Raw genomic sequence first — 22696 nt, 5'->3', positions numbered from 1 at the left:
GATACAATCTCACGTGACCTGTCGGTTGGTTTCGTATTTTTCAGAGACGAACATAAAATTACAAAGTTTAAAGATTCTATTTGTATCAAGAAAACTTGTGAAATTATTTGATTAAAAACAATTCCTGGATATTACTAATCGATTTACTGTAATAATAATCTTTGTCTCATTTGAAGTATCTTTGATGTAAACAGCCGATGAATTGGAAATTCCCGGTTCTTTAAAGTAATTATTTGCGAACAATAATCATTTGTTTGGTCAAGAATTATGATTCTTCTTGAAACCATTCCTTGTTCAATTATCATGATATGAGTTTGCGGGAATATTTTGGGGCATCACGCACCAGTGAGATCATTGTTTAGAGCTTTTTGTTATTGCCACCACCGGGGGTTAATCCCCGCCCCAAATTTCTCACTTTAAATTTTGTGAGGTTTTTTATCATTCTTTAGATAAACCTGGGCTGATGAAAAAAAACAAAAACTGGCGACTAGTTTTCAATTATTTTTAAACAGCAATAATTTAATTTATTAGATTTCTATGTGCTATGCGCTTGCTTCGACGGAGGGAGTCGCTTTTTAGCTCACAGGGCGGGAGCGAAAAAATCTAAAACCACGAAGTAATTTAACAAGCTCAAAACTTGTAACTTGGCCCAACTTTCATGTTTCTCGCAAAATCGAATCGCGTTTTCTAGAACTACGGTGTCTCGCAAAACGCGACTTGAAATTGGAACGACATCAGCGCTCTGCAAGCACTTGTTGTTTGTTGGCTTCTGCTGGTCGCCATTTTCGCCAATCAGTAGTCGATCGAGTGTGACGCCATAATGTTGTTTATTTTCTTCAATTGAGTCGTCACAGAGCCCATTTGTTTACAAGTTGCTAATTGTTTACTTCAAACAAGCCCATGTTGTTTTATGAAGGTTATATTCCAACTAAAGTTATTCATGAAAATTTCCTTGGTGAGATCAAAGGTTTTTGTCAGCAATTGTCATTTTTCACCCATTTTCAATAAAATTCAACATTTAAAGCGAGGCTCGACCGTCAAACATTTTATTTTTTAAATCCATACGTCAGGCGTGGCCTGATCGCCCGTCACAGTAGCGCAAAACGTCATAGTTTTATGACGTGTTGTATAGGCTTATTGGTGTTTGCAAAATACGTCGAACCACCATAAATCGTATTAAATAGCACCGATAGAGTCGGATAAATTTTATTGTGTTGACACAAAACCGCGGATTTCGCGCAGTGCTTGACAACTATCCCTTATGTCGTCATAATCGACGGAATGATCTTGGGCTCGAATCGCGATAGTGCGACAACCACGTGACTTGTTATCTAATCAGTCCATGCTCAAAAGTTGGCAGGAAAACTTTTATGAAAGGAGTGTCCCTGCCATTGTTGAGTGTTTATATTTTTATCAGACTCCTTGCAAGGTATAGTATTGTTGTGGGCCGGCCCGATGCACGTGTCCGCCCGCATAACCTGTTGCTTTCTTTCCTTTCTTAATCGGTTAAATTGCTCGACAAACAAGCTGAGTTAGATAAGCCACTCACTTATACGCGGCGGCGAGGAGCGAGAGGTCTCTGGTGCGCGACCGTGGACGCCATTTACTACCTCGAGTCAGTGCTTCTGCACCTGCCGATATTCAACCTCCGAGTTTAGGCAGAATTTGAGAGGTTTAGACGATGTAAAATATTATCTAATACCGTCATGTTGATATTTAGTTCCTTGTTTTGCAGAGCAGAAGGTTTTTGTTCGATTTTTGTTTTGGTTTCAGTTGATTTAATTTTGAGTTCGAAATCTGAAAAAGCGGAAAAGATTCCTCAGTTCCGTAAAATGTATATGTCAGATCACACGTCATCAGGTGGTGGAGTCCTGCAGCCAACCGGATCCCATTACGTCACAAACAACGAGCAAAATTTGAAGTTGAGCGTCACGAAGTTTGCAGATGACGACGAGGGTGGAAAGTCGATCACGAAGTAAGTGAAAATTAGTAAAATAGTGTCAAGTAGCAGTAAAATTTTTCGTTAACTTTCGTCTTTAAAAATGGCCTCGGCAGCACAGTTAGTAATTCCATTTTGTTTGTTCAAATTCGCTACAAGTTCTAATATAATGTATGTTTATGTCAAAACGTTTGTTTTGTTGTGTTATTAACAGTAAGAATTGCAAGTAAGTTTGAACGCATTTAACAGCGAATGTGCAAAGTCGCCATATTTGTAAAAAAATATTAAAATCAAAATTTAGCTTGTTAAGCAAGAAAAGCAAAAAATTGCAAAACAGAGAAACAAACAAGTTGTTGCCAAATCTTTGGAGTTTGACTAACTTCTCAAATTTTGTATCAAGTGGGTCGCGTTGGAGAGTCAATTTCAATTGGCCGTGTCGGGAAAGCGCGATGCGGCGGCGACATTTTTGTTGTTTTTGCTCGTTTTTGGCGGAGTAGTTGGCATCAAGCGAACCTAATGCGTTAAATAAATAACCTGATTAACTGACTTCTATCCTATTGGGTTCAACTGTACCAAGTCCGGGATTTAATTCATTCGTTGTGAGTTTGAAGTCCCAGAACTAATTAATCGGCCACTTAACGTGACCAACCGCCGAAATCTGTTCGCCATAGATCAAGTTGTTGCTTAGATCGTCGTAAAAGCTTCGGCATTGGCGCCTTAACCGCGACATAAATTCTAAAATTCTAGTTGCGAGTATGTTTGGGGCCATGTATCACTTTTCGCCTGATTTTCTGGACTGTTGGCTGATACGTTTTATCGCAAATTCTTAAGATTTTGACTTATTGTGCTTTCGGAACGTTTTCTAAACGCCATAACTGACCGTTGTTAATCTACTCGATTGTGAGATATTGACCGATTACAATAATTGTATTTGCAGGTACGGTAGCGGTGAAATCGAAACACCCTTTTACGCTGCATACCACGGTGCAGAGAAAGCCACCGGCCCAGATGAAAACATGAACAGTTTTCCAGATCTTTCAACAAAACCCGTACAGTCGTCCACTTCTCCGCAATCTTTTTCGTCTCCCCTATCCGATGACGTCATAGCGGCAGGAGGGTCGGATGGGAGCATGTTGTTCGGATGTCGCGGGACCGATTCCCCGGCCTCATCGTGTGACCTGGCCAACCCGTCAGCTTTGGGAGGTTGTGGCTTGGTCACGGGCAACGTCGACCTTGGTATCAACCCGACAAACAGCACCATAGAAAACCTGAGGCGCGCTTACTCTTACGACTCTAAAGAAGACGAACTTCAAAATCGCGAAAAATCGCGCGATGCCAACCCGACAAATTTTGGTCCCGTATTCGATGGTTTCTCGGCTAAAAGCTTGGACGCTTATTCGTCCCTTTCATTCAAGCCCCATGCTGGTTTGCCAATACTGCCATCGGGAAGCGATTACGTCACGAAATCGAGCCTCTACCAACAACTAGGCGAGAGTTCGGGATACCACACGACGGGGCAGACTCTGGGGTCCATGAAAAGCGGGGGCTACGCGATGCAGGGTTGTAACAACCCCCTGTACGGCGCCAACCAACAACCAAGCTATCACCCATTCGCGAGCAGCTCGTCTTACGGCGGACAGAATTCGTGTGACTACAATTCTCCAGTCACAGGTCTCACCCAGCATCCAATGACTGGTAGTAGCAGCCTTTCAAGCAACCCTCGCTACGGCTACGTTGGTCACACAGACCTGTGGAACCCTGCTGCCCCGGCGATTGGGTACGACCCCAACGGGGTCGCTGCTGCAGCGGCTGCTGCGGCCGCAATGAATTATGGAGCGACCATGAACCACCAATCATACATGACCGGCCTGACGTCACAATATGGTAAGCAGTTTGGTAGCTTAGCCTGTAGTATTGTGATGTAGAAACGACGTGTAGACTGGTAAGGTTTTACAAAAGTTCATTGTATCGTTTTATTACTCCGGTTCGAGTTTGCAATGGACGCGCACTCTTAATCTGTTGCGGGCGCTCGTACAATCACATACGGGTGCTCCGGGTTCAAGTAATATACTCCAGCTAAATGCTAAATCTACTTTCTTCGTTGAGTAACACCACTGTACGTTAGCTTAACAATATTAATCAGCAGCGGTGTATGGTTTATGGCTTTTTACATTTGAAATAGGTGGACTTAGTACTAATTAAGAAACATTTTCAATGACGTTTCGACAAAGTTACCGCGCTTAAAAAGCGAGAAAAATTTCTTGTCGTTAAGTCTCCGTCATCGCCTGTGAGGAATTAACCTTTACAGTAGAATGGAACAAAAGTATGCTCACATACAATCAGTGAAAAGTGTGGCTGCTATTCGTGTCTTGCGTCTTCGTTTTCATCGGTTCCGGTTGGATTTGCGTTTAGAAAAATTTAATATACGTATTAGATTCCGGTTCCGGTTCCGGTTCCCAAGAACATCCGCTCAAATCGATTTAAACGTTTGTGTTCGGTTCCGGTTCGACACTCTGGTTTAAATCGCTTTGCTTGGAATAGCGAAGGGCCGCGCAACAAGTTTTAAAAGAACCTTCTCATACTTCAATGACATGATCTATCAGAGCGCGGTTATAACTCTATTTCTGTACTCAGTTGATCAACTATTATATGAAGTAGTAAGTTGTGTACTGGAGCTGTCAAAAACCAGGTGTCCAGGCTTTCTGGATATTTATCATTACAGCCGACGTAGCTGGGTTATAGCCAATTTCTGTTGCGGTTTCTTTCCGTAATGATTTTTCTGAATCTTTTTTTCTCCAGGGAATTAAGCAACCGAATAAAAATATTATAACTAGCGCCATGTTTTGTTTTCTAAGCTTATGACCGCATAATGCAGCCATTTCTACGCGTTGCGGTTTGTGGCGGCTCGCATTTTCAGTTGCCGACGAAAGGCCAAAAACAACCGTTTTGATTGCTCAAGATTTCAGAAAATGATATTTTATCAGCTAAATTTTACTAACAGCCAATAACCAAGCAAGACAAAAATTAAACGGCGCCGTATGACTTTGTTTTGTAATTAGATGTCGATGTTTTTTTGAATGGTTCTCGCCCTTGTCATATCGTTTAGTTGTAACGCCCTTGGGTAGATAATTTAATTAATCCATCTTTGTTGCTCGTTAAAAGTTTCCACTGGTCAGCTAAATCTGTTAAGACCCGGTCCGCAGCTGCGCTAAGGAAGTTTATCAACCGTAATATTTTCGCATCAAAATCACGGTCGTTTTGAAATCCGACGTCATTTCTGATTTATTAGAACAACAAACGCGGAGGCGCATAAACTGCTACTTTCAGTCTTTTCATTCAGTTCGATTCGACGTTGACGTAAACATCTGGCCTTGCAGCTGCGCAGACGATGCTCCGTTCAAATTTGTGACAAGATTTTGAAAACTTTGAACGATCAGACCAAATCATTTTTTAACTTTCCAAAACTTTCTGCGACCTCCGGGGCAGCTCGGCCGCATCTTGGACTCCCAATTAAGCGAAAATTGTTGAAAATATTTTTATCGAATCAGTTTCAACATGTCAAAATGATAAGCATTGCTGGTTGCTTATTTCTAAGTTGATCCAGCTCGGAATAGAGGTTCGCCGTCTACATGGACAGCACCGTTTGACGGCGCAGGTGCAAAGATTTGATTTGGGGAGTTCGCAAACTCATTTAGACAGATATCCGGAACACAACTACATGCACGCATCACCACCTAGTGATAGACGAACTTGTATTCAAAAGTCCAACTCACAATAAGTACTTTATGACCTCAATGCCTTTCTATTGTGACGTGGGTGGCGGTCGATGATGAATGAGAAGGTTCTGCGTAAGACGTCGCCGACATTTTGACGTCCCTTCGCTTTTTGTTACGCAAAAATAAAGATTTTAACGACATGATTCCATGTACTCATTGTTTCTAAAGTAGGAATTGTTGCATCATAAAGTGGGTTATGTTGACGTGTTTGCGTGTTGGCCAATCGTCGGGTTGGGTTCGGGATGTAAAAGTTAACCAAACAAATCTGAGCCTTGTCAGTTTTCTTGGAACTACGCGCAAAAGCCTTAAGCAAACTGCTCGGCAGAACAAGATCGACCGTTCAACACACGCGCGTTCTTCATTCGTTGAGTACACTCGACATTTCTGCGTGACATGCCGGTTACGAGGTTGTACTCAGGTGGAACACGACATTTTGTGTACGATTTGCTGGTCGGGCGGACGTGGCCAGTGTTAATTTGTCGATTTAATTTAGGGCTCTGTCCGCACGCTTGTAGTTGAATGTAGATTTCGTGTTTATGTTCGTGTTCTTTCAACGCTCAAACCGCTTTCTTTAATTGCAAACTTTTGCAAGACAAATCTGTTACAAGTTTGCACGTTATAACAACCTGCTAATATTAAAATCCAAACAAACACGGTGACGGCGCAGAGAGGAAGTCGGTCTTTCAAAATGTCCTCATTTGACCTTGGAGTTCCCGCCTATCAGTGCCTGGTGGAAGCAAACATTACCTTTGGTTGGCCAACTCTGCAGTTTAAATATTTGCGAACCTTTCATGCACTGATGGTTCCAAACTTTTCAAATCATTCGTAATTTCGCTAAATTTTGCTCGGTATCTCAAAGTCAATCCTTTACTTTAATTTGCTGATAAATAAATACATTGAAATTGATGTCAAAACTCAAATCGACGATTCCAAGTTTTCCACGTTTATTCGTCCTTATAAAGCAGGGGGGCAGCAGGCACGACTCTCAGGCATGACGTAGTAGGTATCCGGTAAGGCCGGACCCGAACTTGTGCTCTGTCAAAATCGTGTTATGAAAATTCGGATCGATTCTGTAGAATTGGCGGCCTTGTACAAATCATTCTCGACACTGCAGTTATTAGGCCGTTTCGTTGCTCAGCGGAGGAGTATTGTGCGGCTTGTGGCGGAATTAGTAACAGGAAGGTCGATCACCGCACAAATTGCATTCCCACGTTTTGCTTAACCACGATGGTGTTCACCCCTCACAGGCCACGGCCAGAAATAAATAGCTTCGATTCCGCGAAAATCTTTTTAGACTTTCACCACTGTATGGATGTACGTTTATTGCGCGAGCTTCATAAGCAGTTGATATTTTTGTTTGATATCGCCTCGTCATAAAACCCCTAGCATACGTCACAGAGGGCTCTTGGCAAACCTGGTTATTTACAAAAACTTATTTTTCTTGTACAGCTGACGCTCGAGAATGCGTGCATTGTGGCAGCGTCTCTGCCTCGGCGTGGCGTCGCGACACGAGCGGCCACTTCGTTTGCAACACATGCGCCATCTGGCGGAATGGAACACAAATCCGGAGCACAACAAAAGCAAAAGGAAAATTGGTGAGAAAAATATTTCAATTCATTTCATCCGACACCGGAAATCGCGCGTTTGATAAATTGAAACAAAATCTGCAAATTAATTTGTAAACGCGATTTGGCGATTGCGATAGATCGTTCTAAAATAGTCGCGTGTGTTCTCTAACAGGTCTCATGTCATCGACAGGTCTGCTCAAACTGCAGCACAACAGTCACCACTCTGTGGCGGCGAAGTCCCGATGGCAACCCGGTCTGTAACGCCTGTGGCCTCTACCAGAAACTACACGGGGTAAGTGGCGCCCAGTAAGAAACACCAAGCCAGCGTTATGCTTCCAATAACAACAATCACAGTTTATTACGTCACAATTGTCTAATGAGCTTTAATATCATCGCAGGTTCCACGGCCGCGCACGATGAAGAAAGACAGCATCCAGACCAGGAAACGAAAGCCTAAAGGTCAAGGCAAGAGCAAAGGTCAAAAACAGAGGTCGAACAAGACCGACAACTTGAACAAGGTCAACAACAAGGTGACGTCGTTAGCGGTGACGTCACCAGCAATTTCCGTATACGGAGGTTACGTCGGCGCCGTGAGAGCGGAAGATTTATCGATGCCGGAAAGCGCGGTGTCAAATTCTACGATTTCCGCTTCCATTCTCGATTCGACTCTAACCGTGGGGGTCACCAATTTAAGCTCGGTGAGCGCGATCGTAGACGGAGACGCCGCTTCTCCCGAGGTATCGACAAAAAATTGTGGATTCGTCGGATCGTCCCCAGATTCCGGGATCGGTAATGCTCGAGCGAACACAACAGCGGGAAGCAGCGAGGAACGGAGACTGAGCGAAGTGAAGTCGTCCCCGGAGTCGAACGGGTACAGCCCCATGGGACAGTTCGTAGGAGGGGAGACTGGACACGAATTAGACCCTTTTGATAAGAAGCAAACATCGTCTGATACAAATTCCCCCAACAGCTTGGGGTTTGGGGTCAACTACAGCGTCGAGAGCGATCAGAAATCGAACTCGCAATTTGATGGCGTGGCTTCAAACCTGCTCAACCGCCCCACGTACCTGGAAAGTCAAAATTTTACGTCAAGTCCGGCTTCCGTGGACGCGGACAACCACGGGGTTCACTACAATGGACTGACAGCTTTCTACGCGGGCGCAAACCCGTCGGGTGCGTCAAGATCAGGCCAAGCTTGCCATTTTTCGCAATATCACCCTTACCCGCGATACTCGAGCCATCGGCCGACTTATATAAAGCCAGAGTCGGCCGTTAATTAAAAATTGCTCGATGTCATTAATGTTTAGCGAAATGAACACTTAATGTATTTCGCTAAAGTGTAGGTTTCACAGTTTTCTGGAAAATTTGTTGTTTTTTCGGAAAATGACGTCACTAAAATGCTGCTATTTTCTAAAACGTCTCTTATTGCACATGACATCTCATAAAACTGCCATTTTCCGGAATTATTAGTTTCACGTTTCATCATCAAGCAAATCCAGCTTTATTTTCAGCTTAGTGTTTCTTACAACTGTGCCAGAATCACGTCTAAATACCTAATATATTTATGTTTGCTTTCTTGTTTGTTGTGTAACAGCGGTTGCTCCCGTTAGATGAATGCATATTTGTGTTGTTTGCATTATTTCGTGTTTGTTTTTCAATTAAAATAATTTCAATTAATTTGCTTGCAGCTAGAGATGTTTTGGCACACCTTACGTTGTTACGCGTTTTTTCGCGATTACCACCCAATTCTTAAAGCTTTTTTGCATGACATCAGTGACAATGAATTTTAGAAAATATACTGCTCCATGTATCAAACATTTGTTGCGTTGTCTTTAATTAATAGTGACGTCACAACAGATGTTTGACTGAATAATATTGTGGTTGTGCAAAAATGTTTGTTGTCCGTTTTTATGCTTACAAAGTTTTCTATGAGATATAATTCTATTTTTGCCATCTATTTTGCGTCTCTTTCATATTGTTAATGTATTATGATGTCATAGTTTCTGCATTATTGTACTAGCATTGTTTCTTGCCTTTGTAAATAATTGTGACGTTTCTTAAATCGATTCTTGCATCTTCGAAATACAATCTTTGCCTAAACACATCGAGTGGCGTTTACACCAGGGAAGTTAAGACAAGATTCGATGCATTTTTTGGCGATGGCGCGCAGTTTTCGAAGCGATTCGTCTTCGAGTTTTGCAACAATTTCTCTGACAAATTTCTGATCAAACATTCTCCCGCTAATTGCCAGCAATCAGCTACAGGAATACCCTAGAATATTTTGTGTTGAGACTCCGGCTTTGCTGGACCACCGTGGCAGCTGACAATCGCACATAACACGAATGCTTTTTGTGACGTAACAGTAATCAGTCATACTTGTGTCAAAATTGTTGAAACATTTCTAAAAAGACTTTAATTTATGAGAATTATTGTCTAAATCCCAACATTTTTCAATTGTTATGTTTGTATTAGCGCGCGTTGAAGGGCGGGGACGTAACGATATTGTGACTACCCACCGACATAGCCCACTACCCTTCAAGCCTTAAATCACCAATTACAGCTAATTACGTCATTTTAATCAGCGTTTAAGCGTGACGGCGCCGACTAGGAGAGAGCCGTCTCGAAGATTTCGCGAGAAGTTTCCTGGCTGATGTTATTTTTACTCGCGCGCTTTTTAAAGCCCGTCATTGATACACGGAACTGGCATTTTAAGCTAATTGCAACTCTCCGGGTATTGTTACATCACAATACCCTTTTATTACATCGCTCCTTGTGTTTTATAACTGTGGGCTTAAATTGTGCAAACAGCGTGGCCCCAATTAAACCCCAGCACCGGGGGTTCCTGTAACCCGTGACGGAAAAGTCAACAGACCCACGCGCCAAAGTGGGGATGACGTCGCGGGCCACAAGATAGCGACACTTCGATAAAAATCAGCGAAAAATTTCGGGCTGCCCGTAATTAGTCTCAGAAGCGATGAAATTGTTTTGCTTATAGATGGGATAGAAGATGTTTATGTGAGTTTGGCAGAATACTATCAGATGTTTATGGCGATCCTTGTGGGAGGTAAATCGCCTTTTTAACACTAATTATTTGATCTCTATGTATCGTTGTCTCACTTTTTGCACCTTGTAAACAATTATCTGATAAACGTAAAACAATGTTTCCCCAAAAATATAACCCTTTTTTGTGCTTGTGTGTGGCCGGGGAGCTTCGAGCTTCGATTTTAATTAGCGGACTTTGAAGCTCTGAAACAGCTTTCGCCGATCAATGAAACCTGTTGGCTATAACTGGAAACGATTTAAAAGAAACATTTGTCATTTTAGAGACTCCAGCCCAGATCTCTTTCACTGCTCAATTGTAATAAAGTGCCCGAAGCCCTTGCGCTAAATTGCAGTCGCCTTAACAAATGTCGTTTATGCCGTCACAATGACGTCCGCTAAATGATTCTCCGCCCGTCAGCAGCATAAAGGTCTGGTCAACGTCAAATGATCCTGATAAGAAAGTTGTTTTCCCCTCTTAAGTGTGTCGCGAAAACTCGACCGTGGCCACTTTGTGTCTATGACGTCATAATTATATATTCTCCAAATGGAATCGCTCAGGTCAGGGTTTAGATTTGGAAGTTACGAAATTTTATTTTGCTTTTTGTTTAATCTCGTCTCGAGGAGTTCTTTTTTACAATTTTACAATAATTTGAGTGCGATTTATTTTTGACAGCTTTTGACAGATTTTATAAACTTTAATTGCATGAAACACAACATAATTGCTTCAAATATATAACTTTTAAACGGTGAAGAGTAGAAATAACTCACCTGATGTTCATGCTCACACATGACTTAACATGACACTTCATAACTTCATACGTAACTCACTGACGCTGTAAAACAGAGCAAGTTGTGTGCGAGGTGATTGAAGCATGATCGGGTCATTTGCTATAAAAAGATAACCATTAACCAGGTAATAAATTCGTCAAGCAATTTGTAAAAAGATAGTTCAAATTCAATTTGTTATTATCTTGTTCTACCTAGCGGAAGCAATTATACTAAGTTTAAGTGCATTGTGCCACTAAACTGTATTATATTTAAAAGTGTGTGGTGTTTTGTCGCCACCATGCGACTTGATATTTTGTTTACTATATAAAGGCTTTGTGCAAAGTTATTTAAAACACAAAATAGTTTCTATGACCACAAGTTAATAAACAAGCATATTTGACGGTGTGTTACGGCTCAAGTTAGTCTAGTCCACCGTTTTACCAAGCACCAACCTCCTTTTGTGTAAGTTCAGGTGTTTTTGAAATTGTTCCATCGTTCTCGGCACGTCTAAATAATGACGTCACACAGTTATATTGATTATTAAGAATGTGTGCTTTGAGTCTATCAACTGTGGCTTATGTAACAAACCTTTGCACCATCACATGCTGTTTGATGTTGCAGGATACTTCTATAGGCTGTCTGTTATTTTTTTCTCTCTGTCACTCGTGCAGAAAATATTTCCACCCGGTCACATTATGTGCAACTTAAAGTCATATCAAAAACGTCTAAAACCGTGTTGACGCCGACTATCGATGTGTTACGTTGCTTAACTTTACATAAATTTCCTACTTTACATAAGTACATAACGTACATAACTAACTGTACTTATTTTTATTACATATCATACTTCATGTTTTATGCCATCTGTCGTGTTTGTTTGTACACAATTTAAAGCATGTCAATTTTCAATTGTCTTTCCCTAGGCATGAAAGCGTAAACGCCACAATAGTGAACGATCTAGTCGATGTTTAGTCGACGGTACCCGACCGATGAGGATGTTCGCAGTATCTCTAGATATTGGGCAAAGAAACTGACGTAATAAAGTGAGGTGCAATTTGTTCGGCTGAAACTTACTCTTACATTTGTTCAATGTTAAAAATGTGTGAAATGTGCAGGTGCTTATGGACCTGATAGGTTTACGTTTTACTCTTTTGCTATCTGTCAACGTCATGTTTTTTACATCAGGTCGTTTTTCAGGTTTCGTTCTCTCTTTTTAGATTTTTTTTCGTTACAATTTCTTCTTTGATTTTTAAATTCGCCCCTGAATTTCATACGAAGCAACTCAATCTTACTACGACGTTGACTTTTTCAATATATTTTTGTATGCAGAGTTTTTCGTTTATGTGTAGTTATTATTCGAAGTGGCTATTTTACCGTATGTAGATGACGCAGACTGTTGTTAAAGATAGGCGGTTAGGTTAGGAGAATGTGTTGGCAAAAAGTCAATTAAAGCTATTTAAGATTTTATTGAAGTTGTTTTATTTTGGCTGCCACTATTTTACCAGAAAAATCATGCGTTCTAAATCTAATTCCAATAAAGCCTTAAATGGTTAAGATCTACATTTTGCATGGTCTTTCTCCTAACCTAACCGCCTATCTTTCACAACGGACTGCGTGACCTATATATGGTGAAATTGTCACGCTTTTTTACTTTTCCTTCTCCAAGAAGCGATGTCGAGAAAAACAAAGCGATGTTATTGGAACAATTGCTGTAGCTTACACTTTTGTAGACAGGCATAAAAGACCTCGTTACGATATCAAGCAAACAATCATGCCCGCCATCGTTTTTCAACAGACGCGATTGGTGCATTGAACAACCAGAGATAAAACAACACGTTTTGAAAAGGGCGCGCAAAATCTACGAGATCATCTTTATGCTTTAGAATGTGGGTTGAATAAATAGAACAGGGATGTTCAAATGATTTCTGCGATGATTCACCACAGTCAAACCTGACAACGTGATGATCCACTAAATACGAATAGTAAACATATTGGACATGCTTTAATTTTTATGGTGCTTTATATATGTAAATATACCCTACATTGTAGGGCCTACAACATATTAATAACTTTGTAAAATTCAAAAGTGAAGTGTGCTACAGCTGCAAGATTGTTTCAGTGAGAAAAATGATAAGTTGGTTTAGATCCCACAATAGCATCGAATCGGGGCTTTCTGTCACTTACTGATATCCTCAAAAGCTCATGAAGATGAGCATTTGTGAGTCTCTTTCTATGCTTGTTTTTTTACAAAATTCATTGATGAAAACAACGACTGACAATTGGTATCCACATGAAAATACTGTAAAAAGTTTTTTATTTCAAAACTACATTGGAAGATCCACACAACAAGTTGAAAAGATCCGGATCCGGATCGAGATCCGCCATTTGAACGCCCCCGAAATAGAAGATCATCAAAGGAAAATAGAGTACGACAGGTCCACATTTTAAATGCCCCTATAAGTAAATGATACAAGGTGGCTTTAATTTATTTGTTCGATTACCTGTTTAGGAAGATGCTTTGTGATTGAAACCGATGAATTGACTGAATTATTGCGCTTGTGACGATTACGTCACGACTCACGAGTTGTTTTGAGATGTTTGGAATTTAATTTGGGATCTTGTAATTCAGTGTTTACCAGACTTGAGTTTTCCTTAATGACGTCAGATAATTTCCTCGCTTGAACTGGTGTGTCACATATAAATACTGATGTAATGTTTTCAATCTTCCTTTTTACGTGATCGATTTCACTGGTTACTACAGCGCTATGTAACATTCAGTAAGCTTTGCCCGAAGGTGAAAACCTTTGTGTTATAATAAACAAAATGGAAACTTTATAATTTAGTAATATGCATAGACAGAATTCAAGCAACTAACAGCATAGTCACGCAATTTGAGAAATGAAAACTCATACCATCGAAGCAGAAGTAAAACAAGTTATCAACCATCAATCGTCCTCGCTCATATTCAAACAATTACCGCCAGCATATGCGGACGTTATGACAGATATGTTTCTTGTGTAATACTTCACACGAGTAGTGCACAAGTGAATATAAAATTTGTCATACGCTTTCAAAGCGACTACCGAGCTTAATGTACGTCCCGAGCCGACTAAAGCTGTCATTACTTTTGGGAACTTGTCTTAACCGGTTTGTGATTTGTTGCTGAATGTCATATTTTTGTGTTGATAAGCATTAGCTTACTCTAGAATTGAGGTGCAGCATAGGCTAGCACTACGGACTACAGACGTGGCTGGTGTAGCTTACACCTCGTTATTGGGTCGTTGGTAACAAATTTGTCAATTGGGAAGGGACTATTTTACCGAAAGTAGGTTCCCTGTAGTAGAGGTGCTGCATTGTTATTAAAGTTAGACTTGTGGTAGAAGACAGATTTAGGTCAGCAGGTCAGTTTTATGTGGTCTTCTTTGAACAACGTGCTTCGCTCAGCAAATCGTCATACCCTACGTGGTAATGAAAGTTTGTCGCCTGTTATACGGTCGGTATATACAGTTCTGAGTTCTCTAGCCTACCCAAGAAGATTAGCGTGAGAAATATATAATGTAAGTATTATTACCAAAGGTATGTTTTACTATTCTGTAACTGAATGTTGTATTACCAAACTTTATAAATTAAGCTTGCATAGCCGGGAAAACTTTGAAAAGGTGCGACTTATTTCTTCTTTGTCATATTTCCTTCGTCTCTTAATTGCAAGGGAGCATTTATGTTATTTGTGCCATAACAACGGTGAGCACCACATTACTGCTCCTCACAGTTAATGGCAAAGGCAGACATTTTAACTGCAAAGGTTTAGCGATACGATACAAAGGTGAGGCTGCCATCACTACCGTTTTTAACCCTCGCATAGAATTACCGGATTGTTGGGCAAAAATATCGCAGACATTTTACAACTAAACCATTTTTCTCTGGTATATATTTTACTTGGTAGTGATAATTGGCTGCCATTGAGTGCCGTCACATTAATTTTGCTTATGCTTATTTGAGTTTGAATTTGAGTTTATCGCTGTGTGGCTCCGAGGCCTTTTTTGCGGCTCCACCACATTTGCGTTTGTTGTTAAAGTTTTGTTTATTACTGGTCAGGAGAAGAGGTTAATTCAGTTGAAGCAAGCCTGCAGCATAGAACAGACAAAGCGATCCTAACTTTGCATTCTGCGATGTACAGTAGGCAAGGCTGCCACCTGGGCAAACGCCCTAACTTTGTCTAAAATAGGTCTAGGGCTAGACCTATGTTCCCATTTTGCAAGTAAGTCATGTAAGTGGTATCTGCACATTTTGTAACCTCCAGCTGCTACTAATTAATTAATTGGGCAACTATATTTCCGTTTGGTAAACAAGTTAAAACATCTGGAATTTTGTGACGCTGACAGACTAACTTTGCTTGATTGAAATTTATTGTATAGGCTACAATGTAATATGGTTGGAATGTGTTTGTTTCAGTACAAAAACGATTTCTTCTTTCACCTTAACTTAAGCAAGAGCTGACCCAAAGCATTGAGATGTATTAGTCAGTCGAATCAGCTGTTAGAGATAGATCAAACGATGCTTGTGAAAAGCACAAATAAAATTTTGCGCCGAGGTTACTGGCACAATTTTGTTTGAAACTATTTTGAAGGCTTAAATGTTTGTATTTAAATAAACTCTCACTTTAATACACGTCTCACTGTATACGCATTTGGTTAGGTTTCTGTTTATAGAAGTGTGTGTACTGAATTGATATCATTTTTTTGTGGATGTACGAAGAAATGATGAGATTTCTACGATTTTCTACGGGTGGAAAAACATCAATTGGAATTTTTTTTATCCTAATAGTCATTGCTTCAAATGCTGAAGGCACTGCTACACTTCGTAATGTGAGTCCTGTTCTTTTTTGTCGCTTTCATTTTAACATACGATTCTTACTTGCATAGGTTAATGAAGGTTTGATTTTATTTTCAGGTTACACTTGAGAAGATAGATGGCCCTGGGAACAACAGTGTTGTCTACATAAGATCTCAAGTATATTAATTTTCACTTTTTGTACTGGTAATAATAACGGTTAATTATTATCAGATCATCCAACTCGTTTTTAAAACTGATTTTACTATTTCTCCAGGCATGTTGTGACTGGATTTAGTGATAATATTTTGTCAGTATTATATTTTATTGAAGTATTGATTCTAACACCACGTTAGGCCGAAGTTGATTGTCTTCATTACGTCATCACGACAGTCGGCCCCACATCGCCGACTCTCCTTCTGCTTAAAAGTGCCAGCAACACATCTCGGGTCCATATTTTCTGGGATAAATTGCTTCACCCCAATTCATCAGTGGTAGAAGGCGCTGTTCATCTCGTTGACGAAAACGGTAAACCGCTGCCAAAATCACCAAAAACAAGTTTTTACATTTTTGATGAGGTTTGTTGGTTTTGTTTTTCCTTAGAATAATTCTCATTTATTTTTGGTAATTAACAAATGAAACAGTGGCCGCCCTTACGCCCAAATGCTTCAAAAAAAAAACTGTGTCCACAATGCAACTGACAAGGTGGTGTAAAAATGAACACATATGACACTGAGTGATAAATAAATCACCCGATATAGGTTGATAAAACAGGAGGTGTAGTGCACAGACACCAAACTGTAGCTCTAGTAATGAAAGTGCAACTTCAACTATAACTTACTGATGTGCTGACATGACTCTATTTTACAAGAAAACTTTAAATTTCAAGTAAACCTACCAACCTGCGAGCTTCGTATCTTGTGGCCAAAACAAACTGTGTTATAATATCAACTGTTGTGCTTCATTGTGACAATTGCAAGTGCGGTGATATTTTTAGCTTATGTGCCATGGGCTTAAAAGTTTTCAACACGATTACTCTATGACCAAACTTAGTTGCGGTATTAGTGTACGTACTATTTTTTGAGCTTAATAAATTTGCTATACTTTGCTCTGACACAGCTGCTTGAATACGAAGACCTCCAGAATAGCAGCGACATCACTGACCCTAAGAATAAGAACCTCACGAGCATTCGTCTCGATGAGTTGTCATGGGCCGCCAATGTCACTGGATTCACGGCCGTTCTGCAGGTGACTTCACGTCTTTGATTCGCTTGAAATCAACTTAAGTTGTTCACATTTTGCCGAATATGTCATGGATTCTTTAACACATTCATGCAATTTTCAATTCATTTGCTCATAGCAGCTGTATACGGATGGTTTATCAACACGATATGATTTAATTCGCAAACAAACAATATAATAATAATGGTTACATAGTTATACCCATATTCTCAAAGCGTATTTTGCTTTCGAACCAGGGCACCGACAAGAATTCAAGCAAATTCACCAACACTAGTAAAGTGGAACTGCGCTTCACTCCCTTCAGTACGAAAGGTCGAAGGTCAGTCCTCCCGAGGATGGCACACAATGAACTCTCCGCGGATGTCGAGTTCATTGTAGATGGCATCGCAGCATCTCGTCCAAGTTCAAGGTACCTTCCGTGAATGTCATTGCGTTTGTGTTTTGCGCGATAACGTTAAATCTCAAACATTTTACTACTTTCTGCCTCAATAATGCAGCAGAAAGCAAAAATTACATATAGGATATAAATGTTGTCTATGTTGTGTGTCCTTCTGTTCCGTTTTATTTGTCAGGTTAGTATTTTTCTCCAAAAAATATGACTTTAAATCACTGCTTTATTATATACATCATATTATTCAATGAAGCTTGATTAGATGGTGGATTGTATTCACCTGATAACATTTTACGACTTTGTAATAACTTTTGTTGATTTTCATGTCAGACCAGTTTTTTCTTATATCTCATCTTTCTCAGATTTGCCGTCATGCTGGTTGTAGCCAATCCTGGAAATTCTTCATTTTTGCCGAGCGTCAAAGTGACAAGCGACTCAGTTGTTGAACAAGTTTCAAAACGAATCATTGATGATGAATATGCACCAACTATTTTCACATTTGGCCAAATATTCTCGAAAACAAAACAAAATTCGGCGACAAATAATTTCTGGCAGTGGAGGACGGTAAACTTATAAACTCCTTGTTAATGCAGTTTGATCTACTCTATACTGAGCTCACATTTTCCATCGTTGTTCCCGCTGTGCATTCTTTTTTATTTCACCAATTGATGGATTGCATTTGTTTGTAAAGGTCTGCTATGTCATGCCGCATCACACCAACGATGACGCCACAGATGTGAAGTCAACCACGCTGACTGGCAACCAAACTTATGTGGCACCAGGTTAGTGTCAGTGACTTCATGACTAATAACTGAATTTTATTTCAAAGCAGGGATGGTCCAGAATATGCAGCATTGAACCTGGTTCTAATGAAGTATTTGCTACAAATATGTATAAATGTTTTGAGTTCTTTTTTTCCTAGTCATTGTTGAAATGACAAGTCGTTCCAAATATTATGCGCCAAAGATTTTGTTCAACTTGCATTAAAGATGTTCATAAAGTGCCAAATTATTTAGATCATACCTGCTGATACGTGTTTAATCCTTCGATTTTGACATCTTAATTTGGCTACTGCCAAGTGCCAACAAGGGCAGCGTTTCTCAATCCATGGGTCATGACCCAAAACATAATAATGGTGCTGATCCCCAGAGTTGTATTGACAGGTCTCCAGTTAATCTTGTTTATATAAGCAACTACAGTTGTTACAGTGGCTTATTAAGTAATTAGGTGTTATCTTTTGGGTCATTGTGTAAGACTCTTATATTGTCATTCATGGGTTGGGAAACACTGTACTAGGGCAATGGAAATTAATTCTAGGAGTAAGACATTAATTAGAAACGCAAATATGGCTCTAATATTAAGAGTAAATAGTTTCTAAGCGTAGTGTTAGTAGGCAAATAGGTCATATACATTCTTTGTAACATTCCCTTCTTGTTCCAACTAACAAACGTTAGAGTTGCTTAGTCAGCAGAAATTCCTCCCTTGTCACATGATTTGAGCACCATTGTTACCGCTTTACAGCTCTGTTGGATAACAAGCTTCTACAGGGCTACTTTGGCTTCAGCAACCTTCAATTGATTGAAGCTAGAGCGACAATTGCTGGGTTTGGTAAAGAGGACGACGGTTACTACAATGCGACTGCCTACATCAGCTGGTATGTGTATGGCATTGGTAGTGTTTTCGCTGCGCAAGCAGCGAAAAGCAGTTACATCATTACATCATATCATTACATAGTTACATCATTACATAGTTACATCATTGAGTGACAATAGCTGTTTAGTTTAAAGCTCATGCATTGCTACACGCACAAGTCGCACAGCTGTTAAAGCCCCACCTTACTCTGCTCTGCTTAAGGGCACTTTTCTTCAACAATTTCTGCATGATGCTGTTCCGTACAAGTACATGCGAGTTGTTGTAACTGCTGCTCTTATCAATCTTATTACCAACCGTTGCCATTATTGCTATAGTTGATGTAAGGCGTAAAGATAAGGCAACGTCACGTACGTAAGATGTTTCAAGCTCAAACGCACACAGATCTCTGCGGCACTCATAATTACAACGTGCTTATAAGTACGAACGAAATCCATCTTCATCGATGTGGTGAGATAGCTTCATATCATCTTCCCCATCATATTCATTATCTTGCCTCCTCAGGACCTCCCTGGTCGGATTCGGGACGCCTCCTCCCGAGAGTTTCTCCATCACGGTCATCTCCATCCTGATTGCTGGAGTCGGCATCCCTATCGTAATTATTCTCATCGGTTCGGTTTTCCTCCTCAAAAGAAGGTTCTGTGACGAATCTCGTATTAGGAGGAGTCAATACGAACCCATTGAATAACGGTCATCTTATATATTCACCATCTTCCGATTTTCCGCATTCGATTTACATTGTGCGGTAGTTTGTTGTTGCATTGTTTGCGCTTATGCAGTATTTCAACTACGATTTAGTACACATGATGACGTCATTATGAGAAATTAACTTGAAACTTCGTTTACCGTAGTTGAATTGCAAATTTTTGATCGTTTGTGTTTTTCTTTTAGCGGGAGGCAAAGAACAAATTTGTTGCACTTTTTATCGGACTTAGCTTCTTACGTCTGTCTTAGTGCGAAAAAATGTCTCATTACCTCGTTCTGGTCGCATAATTCGCCTTCACGGTTTAAATAAACACAAATGTTTGTTTGATGCCACTGTGGACCACAATGACTTATCCATGTCCAGTGTTTCCCTTTGCAATATTTTTTGTGTCATTTTCAGCAATTACGTGTTTTTACATTGCAACATTAAAATAAAAGGCACTGTACATAAATTATGTTTATACTGGAGTTACAGGTATTAACATTTTTTAAATTTGAAAGTTCCCTGCGAAACAACCGACAATACCTGGTGAGATGTGTTGACTTTATGAAATGTTCCTGCGTGCTTTTGTCACCATATCAGCTTTTATGCCGGAGTTAATTGTACAGCAGTTTTTGCGTTAACTCAGAAGTAGCTTTTGAGAGGATCTGACTTATTTTATCGAGGAGTGATTCGTAATTTATATAAATAAAATCTGAACGTCGTCAGAAAAGAAGCAACAAATTTTAGAAGGCGATTCGAATTACGATATAATATTTGAAATTGACACGAGGTATTGTAGTAGAAAGCCGACGTGGGCAATACCGCGATACTTTTTAGAAGGGATACCGGTGCCGTCGGTACCTTTTACTGAAAGTACTGATTCCCTGTACAGAAATAACCTTTTTCAAGAAATATAAGTCGATCCCGGTAGATATACTCGGTATTTTTAAAATGATTACTTCAAGGTTTTGAGCAGTATATTTTTCAAAACTTCGTTTTAATTAAACTTTGATGCCAATTTTAGCGCTTTTTGTTCTTTTTTAATCTACAAATGTCTAACAAAATCGCAAGCAGTGAGTTCGCAAATTGTTTGACCTGATTAAGTAACCTGCAGGGAGGTCATAATAGCGGCAATAATTGCATTCACAACAAGATCCGCTGTACAAAAAGTATCGAATTACTTTTTTGAAATGTTACCGAATACCATGTGATAATATTATAATTAATGTAATGTACGGGTTTAAACAAGATTTGGAAATCTCGTCTTTAAGTATCGAATCAGCGAAGCGTAACATTGCGTCATGATAACTTCCCGTTATAACTTGTGCTATAAAATTTTGTGTTGCCTTTTTTTGTATGCGTTTAGCTTGCAGTAGAAACTTTTCAGTAGCGCTTATCTTTATCAGTAATGTTATGCAGTTGACAATAGCAAAAAGTCTACTAAGCTCAATGCTGTAAAATGAACTGTTGAATAGAATGCTGTTGATGTGCCAATGTTCTGTTCAAATGTAATCGTTCAAAGAAGAATCAATATAATCAGTTTATACAATTGTGATTCTTGTGTAAACTACAGTTGAATTCAATTTGAAGAAGTTCAGTGTCAAGTTAGACAACTTTGTTGTCACCTTCACAAGACAATTATTCGTTTAGGTGAACAATTAAGTCTAAGGTTGAGAAAAGCAGACAACGACCTTATGAGACTCATATAACATCGAGCGCAATAAACAATTCGACAATCAAACATTGTAGTGGAGTGGGTCAACCTGTCAAGTTCAACAACCATAAACCATCATTCTATTACAACCAGAACCGTCCGTGAATGTTTTGCCAAATATCGGTACCGTTACCGACTGCAAACCTCTGAAAAAAATCATTATTGTCAGAGTTAAGATATAGTTTACACTTTTTTATGTGTATCGGGTAAAAATTTACTTCCGTCTTTAAAATCTCGATGATGTTGATGAATAGGATTAGGCCAACAGCAGGCTAGTTGCGGAAAAGGTCCATGAAGCACAGGGTTTTACGAAGGTGATTTTAAACAATATAGGCCTATAGCGCTACTTGGTATAATCAGATAACTTCAGTTCTCCTTGAAGCAAATTGTACAAAATTACACGACAATTAAATGGTTAAAGTTTGAGATCATCAAAAATCTGCTACAAATTTTAGCTTGGTAGTAAGCATTCGACTCACAAAACCACCTAATACGCTTGCTCTTGTTTGGCGTCAGCGTCAAACGATAGTAAAAGTGCGTAAAACATAGAAAACCACACCTCTTACCCAATGTTCCCTCTAATTTTTCACGAGTCTGAGCAAACACAGTAACTCCCTGAGCGGTACCTTGGACCACCGTGAGCAACATCAGACGTGCCACGTGCGCATTGTGGCCATAATTATGCGTTTATTTTAATTTCAATTCAGGTTAGATTTTTTTCTTGTGCGCAGCACAGATTTTCTGTGCGCGGAGACCGTGTCAGCAGTGCGCATTTGCGCACGCGCGCAGCTTAGAGGGAACATTGCTCTTACCTAAAGCACAGAAACAAGTTCGGTAACAGGGGTTCGAGCGATGAGTAATTATCTTTATGTTTGAGTCGGGCAAAAACTTTCTTTAGTCCAATGATAAAAATTTCAGATACAGTGTTACCAAACCAGAACTAAAGTTGACTAATTTAAGCATTGTTGTGAACTGAAACCACTAACAGCTAATATGAGCTTTATTCAACTGAAATTCAAACAAACATAAAATCGAACATAGTGAGCAGGTTTAACTTCTACTCAAATAACACGTGTAAACGCAGTGTA

General features: G+C 39.8%; 2 protein-coding genes across 3 annotated transcripts; both read left to right on the top strand.

The window, feature by feature from the left end:
• Positions 1–1739: 1739 nt before the first annotated feature.
• LOC143465878 (uncharacterized) lies at positions 1740–9383 on the top strand. 2 transcript variants are annotated; one of them, XM_076964395.1, is made up of 5 exons: positions 1740–1975; positions 2877–3823; positions 7165–7310; positions 7474–7575; positions 7682–9383. In XM_076964395.1, the coding sequence occupies exons 1-5, from the start codon at positions 1833–1835 to the stop codon at positions 8561–8563; spliced, it is 2220 nt and encodes a 739-aa protein (XP_076820510.1). In that variant the 5' UTR covers positions 1740–1832; the 3' UTR covers positions 8564–9383. The 2 variants fall into 2 exon arrangements, with proteins under 2 accessions (XP_076820510.1, XP_076820509.1); XM_076964394.1 differs by having other exon boundaries at positions 7456–7575.
• A 6382-nt stretch (positions 9384–15765) lies between these two features.
• On the top strand, positions 15766–20363 carry LOC143465849 (glycosylated lysosomal membrane protein A-like). Its single transcript, XM_076964358.1, has 9 exons — positions 15766–15958; positions 16044–16103; positions 16280–16501; positions 17043–17171; positions 17402–17574; positions 17919–18120; positions 18248–18338; positions 19078–19210; positions 19711–20363. The coding sequence occupies exons 1-9, from the start codon at positions 15839–15841 to the stop codon at positions 19892–19894; spliced, it is 1314 nt and encodes a 437-aa protein (XP_076820473.1). The 5' UTR covers positions 15766–15838; the 3' UTR covers positions 19895–20363.
• Positions 20364–22696: the final 2333 nt, after the last annotated feature.

Source organism: Clavelina lepadiformis, chromosome 7, assembly GCF_947623445.1.
Source record: "Clavelina lepadiformis chromosome 7, kaClaLepa1.1, whole genome shotgun sequence".
NCBI lineage: Eukaryota > Metazoa > Chordata > Ascidiacea > Aplousobranchia > Clavelinidae > Clavelina > Clavelina lepadiformis.
The sequence above is the reverse complement of the archived record's forward strand: the minus strand, read 5'-3'. Positions and strand labels throughout refer to the sequence as shown.

Excerpts from the sequence above, each read along its gene's own strand:
- LOC143465878 (XM_076964394.1), top strand. The coding sequence starts at position 1,833 with ATGTATATGTCAGATCACACGTCATCAGGTGGTGGAGTCCTGCAGCCA. Across the intron at positions 3,824-7,164 it reads CGGCCTGACGTCACAATATG|CTGACGCTCGAGAATGCGTG; the intron begins GTAAGCAGTTTG and ends TTTCTTGTACAG. Across the intron at positions 7,576-7,681 it reads TCTACCAGAAACTACACGGG|GTTCCACGGCCGCGCACGAT; the intron begins GTAAGTGGCGCC and ends ATATCATCGCAG.
- LOC143465849 (XM_076964358.1), top strand. The coding sequence starts at position 15,839 with ATGTACGAAGAAATGATGAGATTTCTACGATTTTCTACGGGTGGAAAA. Across the intron at positions 17,172-17,401 it reads GATTCACGGCCGTTCTGCAG|GGCACCGACAAGAATTCAAG; the intron begins GTGACTTCACGT and ends CTTTCGAACCAG. Across the intron at positions 18,339-19,077 it reads CCAAACTTATGTGGCACCAG|CTCTGTTGGATAACAAGCTT; the intron begins GTTAGTGTCAGT and ends ACCGCTTTACAG.